General features: G+C 36.6%; 1 protein-coding gene across 10 annotated transcripts in view; it reads left to right on the top strand.

Annotated features, from left to right (window-relative positions):
* The window catches only part of Dock3 (dedicator of cytokinesis 3), a 552674-nt gene that overhangs the window by 425496 nt on the left and 116163 nt on the right, over positions 1 to 11015 (top strand). For all 10 annotated transcript variants that reach the window (XM_048794632.1, XM_048794629.1, XM_048794628.1 and 7 more), the window contains 2 exons: positions 3147 to 3235; positions 9177 to 9302. In XM_048794632.1, coding sequence (XP_048650589.1) covers positions 3147 to 3235; positions 9177 to 9302 — 215 coding nt within the window. The remainder of the gene's footprint in view (positions 1 to 3146; positions 3236 to 9176; positions 9303 to 11015) is intronic.

Genomic DNA, 11015 nt, shown 5'->3' with positions numbered 1-11015 from the left:
TTTCCTCCTTCCCCTTCATGATCTCCGACTACCATCAAAGAAATAGCAAAAACACTCCCCTTTGCCTGTGACGGTCTGCATGATCTGACAACTCTTCTATTGCTTTAGATGGTCTCTAGAAAATCTGCACACATATCTGAAGACCTTTAGATTAAATAACTTATATATTAATATCATAAAGAAATTTCTCAAATATTTACTTATTTATTGAGTAATTTTTTCTGTGAAATTTTTCTGCTATATAATTAATGTAAATGATTCACAATGACTACTCTTTGTGGGTACAAAGTCACATATGAAAATTATAGAGAAGAGTTTTAAAAGTAATAATTTTAAAAGTAATACATCTATGGTTATTAAGGGTTTTAAAGTTTTTCTTTTTCTTGATTCCTTTTCTGTTTCATTTATGGAGTGGGTTTTATGTTGTAAAGTAGGCTCCTTCATATCACTTAATAATGTTTGTATATTTTTATCTACATATTATAATTGGAGAGCAATTATTATTACTTCACATATTAGAACAATGTAAGTTGAAACTAAAATGTGGACAATTCTGTGAATACTGATAAAAAAAAGCATATTTGCCCTTACTCACTCATAAATATCACCCCTGGTTTGCATATGACTTGTATATTTTGCCTCAATTGGTTCTGTCTAGGTGCATATGAAAAACTATGAAAATTTTCTTATTTTTTATCACATATGTATATATATATATATATATATATATATCCATGAATCATAAATATATATAAGTGCCCATGAATCATTCAGGTCACAGTTAAATAGAGAAAAGAAAAATAAAGAAAATCTCAATGAAAAAGAATTGTTGCCTTTGGAGTTCAAATGATTTGTCAGCTTCCCTTCTCAGCAGTATTAGGTGGTGTGGCCTGGAGTGTGATTGCCTGTTCTACCCTCAGGGTAGAGTTGCTGGAGTGTAAGAGGAAATCCCATAGGATAAGTCTTTTGAATCCTTACCAGCTGGGCTGGGCACTTCTCTGATATATAGACTAGTTGAACAAGATGAGAGACTATGTGCATGTCAGACAAAAAGATTTGGGTATGCTGCTGCCAGCACCTCTCATTTTTTTATTTCATGCCATGTTGCTAAGTCACAAGTGATCATTTTAAAAAATACTCTCTCAAGCATTGTGACACAAATCTGTACTCCCAGCAGCTCAGGAGGCTGAGGCAGGAGGATTGCAAGTTCAAAGCCACCCTCAGCAACTTAGCAAGGTCCTAAACAACTTAGCAAGACCCTGTCTCAAAATAAAAAGGTCGGGGTAATGGCTCAGTGGTAAAATGCCCCTGGATTCAATTCCTGGAACAAAAATAAATTAATTAATTAAATAAAAATAAAAAGATAGATACTTTTCTCTTCCTTTGTTCAGAAGGAATTCTGTAAGCAGAAAGTATCCTTAGAATCTTGGGTTGTGAAAACCTTACATTTAAACATTCCTCTCAGACCTCTGAGTACATGAAGCTTATTTATAGGGCTAAAAAGCCCAAAACAACTACTGATTGAGTATCAGAATTAATCTAGTGACTGAGCTCCTTTATCTCTAAGAGGATACCATACCACTGTTTGGAAACCTACAGTGCTTCGTACTGCTAGATGACACATTCTATTAATCTTATTGGTGTTTCCTTCTGGAAATGGCCATGCTGGACTGGACACTTCTGAGGAACTAATGAAAGATCCTGTGAATTTTTCTTGATGATTGGAAAATTTCTGCAATTTGTAGACCCATACCTCTAATTAGCAGAGGGAAAGGTAGAACAAGAGAATACCCTCTGAGTGTCAAATGCAATCTTCAATGATTATTTTTTTATCTTTGTTTTAGTTATTTATTTTACATGGTACTGAAGATCAAACCCAGTGCCTCATGCATGCGAGGCAAGTGCTCAACCACTAAGCTACAACCCCAGTCCCCAATGATTATTTTAATGTCATTCCAAGTATTTCATCCAAGTATCTGCATTAGGATGAATTCATAGTTTCTGTTCTAAGCTCTGTTACAAGTTGCTGTGTAATAACAACTCTTTTTGAGTTATCAATTAGAGAGTTAAGACACTAAAACATCAGAACTTAATAGGGTTATTTCTCTGGTCTCTCTTTTGTCTTACTCCTAAAGTCTCTTGGAAGGAATTTTTTATTCTTACATTTTTAGGCATCCAACCATATCTTCTAATCTTTCCTTCTCCTTGACCACAGGGACTTAATAGTGAACGTTTCAAACCCACCACTCTTCCAAGCTTGTTATGTTCTAGTCTGGTTGTAAACAGCTACAAGTACATTATATCCACATCGCCTGAATTTAATAGGACATTCCTATAGTGCCAGTTTAATGACAGTTGGATGGTAAATAAAGTCAAAGTTTCTAACAGTAGTTCTTGTTGAGAAGAACTGTTTTTTTCATCAAGAACTTTTCTCTGAGGTCCATGTGTGTGCATGTGTGTTGTGTTGTGTGTGAGGGGAGCTAGAAAAGAAAGAACTTGTCACTTAAAAAGAGGATGTTTTGTCATTTAAAAAATATTTTTGCAGGGCATGGTGGCACACATCTGTAATCCCAGCTATCTCTGAGGCTGAGGCAGGAGGATTGCAAGTTCAAGGCCAGCCTCAGGAACTTAGTGAGGCCCTAAGCAATTTAGCAAGATCCTGTCTCAAAATTAAAAAATAAATAAATAAAAATAAAGACCAGGGATGTAGTTTAGTGGTAAAGTACCCCTGGGTTCAATCCCCAGTACTAAAAAATAAAAATAAAAAATATCTGTAATGTGGGAAGGTATCTCAGTGGTAAAATGTATGCTTGGCATGTATAATGCCCTGTATTCCACCCCAGCACCACAAAAAAAAAAAAAAAATAGAGAGAGATACCTACATACGCGCATACATGCAAAGACATACACACACAAGCACATACACGTATATGTATTTGTAAAGATTCAGTTTTAGAGTTTCTTCCCTTTCCCCAAGTGTGAATCTTCTACACCTATATAAAGAGCCTTGTCAAATTTAATAATACATATATTCATTTCTTTAAGAACATGAGAAATTCTTTTCCCTTCACTTATTGTTATACATTGAGACATCAGACCAAATACTAAAATACTGGGAAGCCATAAATCCTGTCCTTCTGTTGCAGGTGCAACAATGAGAGTGAATGGGCCCAGATCCATGAGAACATCATCCGAAAGTCCAGCGCCAAGTACTCTGCCCCCAGCGCCAGCCATGGTGATGTATTACTCTGTCTAGAATACGTGTTATGTTGTATTTGCTAATCATACAGCACTTCAGTTGGTGTTGATTGGTTGCTATGTATTTAATTCTCTAAAGATGATTTTTTTCCTTTTGTAGGTACTTTCTACTAATTCTTTTGTAATAACTTTAGGCCTTCCCTAATATTTGCTGCCCAAACTACATTTTCTGTTCTTTCTATGATGGATTTTGTGTGCTTTGATAGGTAACTAAAGTTTCAGTTTAAATCTAGAGTGGAAAATGTGTTTCAGGGTTGTCACAGAGCAAATTCTTTGTTTTTCTGAACAAAACTTACCCCAGCCATAAAAAAGGAGAGTAGGACAAATATTAATATCAATCCTCTATTACTGTTCAGTGTTAACATCACCAAAAATGTTTTACACTAATGAGAAACAATCAGTCATTCTGGAACTATAATAGAAAATCTTTACTTCAAAGCAGTTTTTATCTTAGCTTAACCTCTTCTTTTCATTTTTCCTCCTTTTATTTTAGAGCTCTATTTAAATAATTTCTATCTAAAGCTTGGTGAAATTCTGTACATTAGATTACGTTTTATAATTTGAGCATTAATTTCTTGATTAAATTAGAAGCACTAACTAAAATCTGAATTTTTATATACCCTTGCAGATAGTTATCAAATTTATATAGAACCATGTTTCTCCTTATAATTTTGATCTCCAAATAATTTTCATAACCTTTCATAAGTTTTTGCATAACTTCCTTTCTTTAAACTTTCATAGACCTTGCTGGAAATTAAAAATTGGCCTTAAATGACAGTAGAAGGAGAGTATTTATTGACAAGAACTTTAGTTTTTATATCAGGTTCAACAGATACCCAAATAGGAGGGTTCATTGAAAAGAATCCACACCAGAGACTGCAAAGATTGAAAATTTTCAGCTAGGACCACTTGATTCCTCTAAAACTGTAGAGTGAGGGCCCAGAGATTCTCTCTAATAGAGCCTCCCTGTTTTTAAATGACAGTTTCCCCATATGTGTGTGCCTAAATATGAAATGAGGTTAAAGCAAGAAACAAGTAATATTAAATATTAAAAATATCATTTTCAAATAAAAGAAAGTCCTGGGCATGTAGTTCAGTGGTAGAATGCTTGCTTAGTATGCACAAGGCCCTGAGTTTAATTCCTAGCACCACAAAAATAAATAAAATATTAATAAATAGAGGAAACAAAGAAAGCTACCAGCAATTTATAAAAATATCACAGCAATATTTCACAGCAGTATTTCACAGCAATATTTGTTATATTCTTTGTTTCATTTGATTGATAAAGAGGTACCTCTGTAAGTTCTTAGGGCTTGATATGGTTAAAAACATGGAGAATATAAAAGAGACACAGTGGTAGTAAGACACTTAAAAAAAAATACTAAAAGAGCAGTTTCCACTGTTACCACACCAGGTTAGGATAATGAGTTGTGTCACATTCCCCAAAGTGAGCCGGGACTAGGCAGTCTTCAGTCTATGAGGTTAAAGCAAGAAACAAGTAATATTAAATATTTAAAATATTATTTTAAAATAAAGGAAAGTCCTGGGCATGTAGTTCAGATTTTTGTCCAGAATTCAAGGTATTGGCCATTTAAATAGTGTTAGAACACACTCATTTCTCCATGCTGGGAAGTTGTTTCCACAGTCTACAGAGAGACTACGGAGAGCCTTGGTTAGGATAACCCTACTGTGAAGAAGTCCCTGTGATATTATGGAAGTGAGGAGGAGAAATAGACTACATCTTTTTGTATGTGTTGGAAGCTGTTTAAGAACTTGGAATTAGGTGTTTAACCCCCTTGTTAATAAGAAATTCGAAGTTCAGTGAAATAACTTGGTGGCTGAACCAGGGCAGAGCCCAGGTGTCTAGACAACAGGCCACTGCCCTTTCTAATGTATTGCCAAGCTTCTCAATGTGGGTTTTCCACTGTTGGACTCTGGGATTTTCATGCCAGAGAGTTTTCATAGATTGCTCAAAAAATAATTCAGGTCTCTTATAAACATGCATCTTTATAAAAAAAAAATTAATTTACTTTGTTATATACGTCATCCATTTTGTTGTTTTTAGTTTTGGTTTTTGAGACTGGACCTCACTATGTTGCTCAGGCTGGTCTCAAACTTATGGGCTTAAATGATTTCCTTCCTCAATTTCCTGAGTAGCTAGGACTGTGGGCATACATAACTGTTTGTTAAACATAGGCAGTTTACTCTCTTGGTATGTCTGTTTCAGAAGTCCTATTGCTTTCCCTTCAAGCCAAATCACCTAAAAATGCAGAAAGAATTGCTACATTGGTTTTGAGTGCTTAGAGTAAATGTATTGTTAAGCAATAATTTACATAAGTGCAGCTCTGATATATGTGGCTTTTCATTTCCATTGTTTGCCTATTTGATGTGTATCCACAGACTGAACTTTTCACAATCCAGTAGCATGAAAGTCATTAAGGAAAAGTGAAAATAAATAAAGCAGTTGGCACACTGCTTTCTATTTATTCTTAAATTACTACTATTTATTTTTAAATTACTACTAACTAGCTTCATTTATATGTCTTGGACTGAGATTAATTTATGCAATTCTCATTCAACAAGAGGCGCCAGGAAGGTGGGGTGCGGGGACAAAGCAAAGTTGCTTCCACACAAAAATAAGTTTGTCCAGTTACTTTTTTATTGGCCAATTTTAACAACAGATAAAATTCAGTAAATGGCTTTCTTATGTCAGGTAATTAGAGGGATCCAATTGAGAGAGAAATTGGATAACCTTAACTTAATTTCAAGTTCTTATATTTTAGATCCCAACTGAGATGATGGATAGGTAGAATATCAAGTGTTACCAAGGGACTGGTTACATACTGGGTAGGTGAGTGGATCACTTTTCTGAGCTCTTCATGGACACTCTCTTGCATTGAGGACCATGCCCTAGCATTATTTGGCATGTACCTCAATCAACCAGGGGTTCAGAACCAGGAAGAAAATCCAAAAGTTTCAGGATAAAAGTCCTTATGAAAGGGGATACAGTTTTTATAGCCTCCATCTTTTTGGTTTCTTTCATTCTTTCTATGCCTCTGCATCTGAACTCTTGCACAAACGGAGACTTTCTCTTATTTTTTAGACATTTATTTTTTAGTTGTAGGTGAATACCTTTATTTTATTTTTACGTGGTGCTGAGTATAGAGCCCAGTGCCTCACGCATGCGAGGCAAGCGATCTACCTCTGAGCCACAACCCCAGCCCGACTTTCTCTTATTTAAATGTAGAAATAGCTGTTCAGAATCCCTTTGGGTAGCTCCAAAGCTAGAAGTAACTCTCATAGAACCTTCAATCTGCATCCTCACAAGTTTCGCTTTCCTCAAGGGGCTCCTGGGCAGCAGCAGTAACAACCATGGAAGAAGCTGGGCTACCATGTTCATTGCTCCAGAAATATTTGGAGTCAAAATGTAGGAAAATGGGTTTTATTCAAAGCCAGCTTTGAAAGAAGATAGAAAGATTCTCATTGTTCCAAAATTCCATCTTGGAAATATCTTAAGAGTGAGCTAACTCACTTTTAAAGAGAAGAGGTGGTGAAGAGACAAAAGGAAGGGAATATATATGTAGATGTAATTACCTTGGGTTAGACATGCCTGGGGAAGGAGCAATCTCTATTCTTGGCTTCCTTGGAGTCTGTCAGGCTATGTGAGGGCAGCCCCTCAGCTTCCATTCTCAGCATAAAGAAGTTGTTCTCGATTTCAGAAGAGAGGGGAAAAAATCAGTCTGTTTCAAAGGTCATTTTGGGTACTCAAAAATGCAGAGGCTTAAGGCAAACACTAGGTGCTTAACTGAATTCTTGCCAATACAGAATGATAAAGAAGTTACTTTTTTTTTTCCTTTGCCCTCCAACTGTCACCCCCTCAAATTATAGAGATTCTCTTATCCTTAGCTATTTGCTCATACTGGGCTAGCTCCTAGGTCAGTAGATTTCTGTGTACCCTGTTGATAAGATTTGATAGCCATGTGAAGACAATGAAGATAAATGAGTTGGGGTTGTGAGGAAAGGGCAGGTTCACCCAAGCTACACTCCTCTACAGAGATCAGTGTGGGCTTGATTCTGGCCCACAACCTTTCAAGTTCATAAACTAATTGTAGTTTAGTTCACCAAGTGATTAATCTATAAAAAAAAAAAAAATACTTAAATGGTCAAAATCCCCAAACCTGATTTTCAAACCATAGTACCCCTGGAATATTGTTTGCATTTCAGGACACTGTGATCCTAGTACTAATCATGCCTGGGAAACCATGTATATAATCCCAGGGTTTCTTAGAAATATGAGTTTAGCAGAATTCAACGAAATAATATTAAGGTTCTGTCTGAACTAGAACAGAACCATATTTCCTCTCTTTGTCTCTGTGTGAGAGTATAACAAAGCTCCTTTAAAATAAAAAGCCCCAATCCTTCCAATTTCCTGATAAATTGTTTTTCTGGAACTGAGTTTTATCCTGCTGAGAATGGAAACTAAAGAACTGGCCTTATAGTTTGGGCAAACATGTGCGAGGGTTGAAAAACTGGAATTATAACATATCACCGGCTAGCACAGCCTGGCTACATCTCTGGACTTTTGTTCGTATAGGACAGGCAGAAGCAGATTAGCTGCCTTCCCAGTTTGGACCAAACTGATCGTAGTACTTTTTCCTTTATACCTCACCTTCTCTCATTTCTGATTCTGGAAGGTGACCAAATAGTGCCAATAACAAGAGTACATATTCCCAGTTTCTGGAATACTTTTATCTGTTTTATATGATGTCTGGAGTGACTCTTCTGACTTTCTTTTTCTACTTTTCTATATCTTCCCCTTTCAGCATTTCCAGGTCATTATTCCACAGTTATGCTTATTACTGCCTTCATTTTAATAACACTTTCTTCCCTCGCTTCTATAGAAGTTTATTTTCTGCTCAACTCCCAAGTTTACAAATCATTGAGGATGCTTCCTGCTGACCCATAGATTAGCATCTAAATTCATCGTCCTGTAAACAGCTAGTCTATTCACTGTCTCAGAGGTGATGATTTCTAATTCCATGGAAACTGGACTCTAACAGCCTTCTAGCCAGCAAAGACCCTTAGGAGTGTGGAATACAAAGGTGTACCTCAGGAAATTCTAACTTTGTGGAAAATCCAAGGATGCATGTAATGAGCCAGAAGTCAGTTCATCCTTAGGGAACATTACATATTCTTAAATCCTGAACAAAGATCATCTGGAGGGTCTGAAATTCTCACTAGGTCTGATGTGATGCTTAGCCCCATAAAAGCACCCCATCTTTTCTTTGTGGTGCTGTGGTTCCTGAAGAGAGAATATGACGTCTGCTTTTTGCTTTCTTTGTAAGCCAGTGCAAAGTTGCACCAGCAAGTTACTTCCCACACGTTGACATACTCCTAGCATAAAACCCAGCACATTTTAGTTCACTCATTTCCAGAATATGAGATACCCTGACCCAAATTCTTCACTGGTCACACTTGTTTCTAGTCCGTAGCTTTCTCTGAGTTCCTGAATGTAAAACTTAGGTAGTTCCATCCTCTCACTCTGTATTAACTGGGGTCCAGGCAGACCATGGCTGGGTACTGGAGAACAGAGAGGAAGGCAATTCAGTTTCCTAGATCTTAGTCTGTGATTCTATGGGATATTGAGGTCACCTTGACTTAAATTCCTTTAGCTTTATAAAAGTTTCTTCATTATAATTTATGCATTTATGTTTTCTGTATTATTTGTTTCCTCTCAAGAAAAATACCAGAGCTAGGGATGTATCTCAATAGTGGAGTGGCAATTAGTATGTGTAACATCCTGGGTTTAATCCCCAGCACTCCAAAATAAAAAATAAAAATGAATTTTGTGTCTTTTCTAGTACTATATAATAGGGTGAAAGTGTGGTTTTGAGTAAAAAAATATTTTTGTTTTGCAGGTCTTATTATTTCTCTGCAGCTTCTTCGTGGAGACATGGAACAGATTCGAAGAGAAAATCCCATGGTATTTAATAGGGGATTGGCAATTACAAGAAAATTGGGATTTCCTGATGTCATCATGCCAGGTAGGCAGAACTGCTTGGGGCTGGGTAGGGAGATAGATGAGTTAGGAAGATGGAGTCCATTGCTCCTCTCTTGAGGCAGGTCATGAGCTATGCTCAGGAAGAGCCCTGCAGCCATTAAATGCCTCCACATACCAAATCAGTTTGCTGACTGTAATCTGCAACCAGTGACCCTTTGGCTTTTGTAAGTATCTGTTCTTTTCCAGAAGCCCCCATATCATGTTCACCCATGTAATGTGACAGTTCAGTACATGGGCTTTATAGAGGCTGAATGATAGGAACCAACATGAACTTCTTCAGAGAGATGCCTTTTTGTACCCTACTTTTCTATCATATTCACTAGAAAATTGCCTCATAAAAATTTCCTGCTCAAGGGGAAGAATATACTAAAACATGTGCTTTCAGTATCAGTGAATCTCATTTGTATAGAAATCACAGATACATTTTACTGTATCAAAAAACTATATCAAGCAAATAATATGAACTACACACTTTGAATGAACAGGCAAGTATCTGGTTATCTGAATAGATTTCCAGGAAGAGTGGACCTACCCTCTCAATTGAGTTTTAATATTCTGCTAAAAGCTTATTTCCTTTTGTTTAAAATGGCCATGGCAGGCTAGAATGAACTGATTGTGACCACTTTAATATCATCTGTTTAGAGTTCTTTATGGTCAATTCTCATGTTGAGAACATTTGCCAACACATACCCAAGGGCAGCATGACCTGAGCATAGGGGAAGGTACATGCAATAAATTCTGGCAGCTTTCCAGTTACACTGACTATGCATAGGTTTATTTTCTTTTACCTTTATCCTCTTTCCATGGACACTATGAATGAGAGCAAACTGCTGTGCACAACCTTCATTTTCTACTCATGAATACGGAAAGGGATGGGAAACTTAGGCTACTAGATCAATTATGTTTATCCCTAAATGCTAAGTAGAGTTCATGCTTATGAAAGGCCTCCACCTGGCTATTATAGAGGTGAATATTCCATAGAACATTTCTCCCATGCTGTCTTTACACAATTCCTCAGCTCTCTCTGGACCTAGTAATCAGAAAAAGAAGAGTCCAACATAGTCCTTGGCTTTTTGGCAGCCTGGCTTCAAAAAAAAAGAATAGATGGTTACCAAAATTGATCTGATGATCTTTTCAAAATTAGCTATCTAGATTTACACAGTGTAGAAATATACTCCAAGTTCCTTTCTTTTTTTTTTTTCAGTGCTGGGGATTGAACCCATGCCAAGAAAGCATTGTATCACTGAACTACACCCCAAGCCTCTCCTTTCTTTTAAGAAGTTATTTAATATTTTGATATTACTCTTCTAATAACCTTCACATATTCATAGGTTTTAAAACAATTAAACAAAGACTAGAAAGGGGCAAGTTTCAATCAATGTATTTAAGCAAAATCTTAAGCAAAATTCAACTTACACTGATAAAACCTCATCCATAGAAAGACATCTCTTCTGAAGTAGTCTGTATTTCTTTGTATCATTGGTCCACAGCTTTACAAAGAACTTCTGTTTATGCTCAACATGACTGTGGAAATCTGCAATCTCAGGCATTGGTGAAGCAAAAGTAGTTTGTCCTCCCCTGGGCAGAAATATTGAAAAGTCCTGGGAGATCTGGGGTAGGGTAGAATATGAGCGTGCTTCTTCCTGGGTTGTCTGCCTTTGAAGTACTGAGTGCTAAAACTGAAAGTAAGCCGGGG

Source organism: Marmota marmota, unplaced genomic scaffold, assembly GCF_001458135.2.
Source record: "Marmota marmota marmota unplaced genomic scaffold, marMar, whole genome shotgun sequence".
NCBI lineage: Eukaryota > Metazoa > Chordata > Mammalia > Rodentia > Sciuridae > Marmota > Marmota marmota.
Note: the sequence above shows the minus strand (reverse complement) of the source record. Positions and strands in the feature narration are given on the sequence as shown.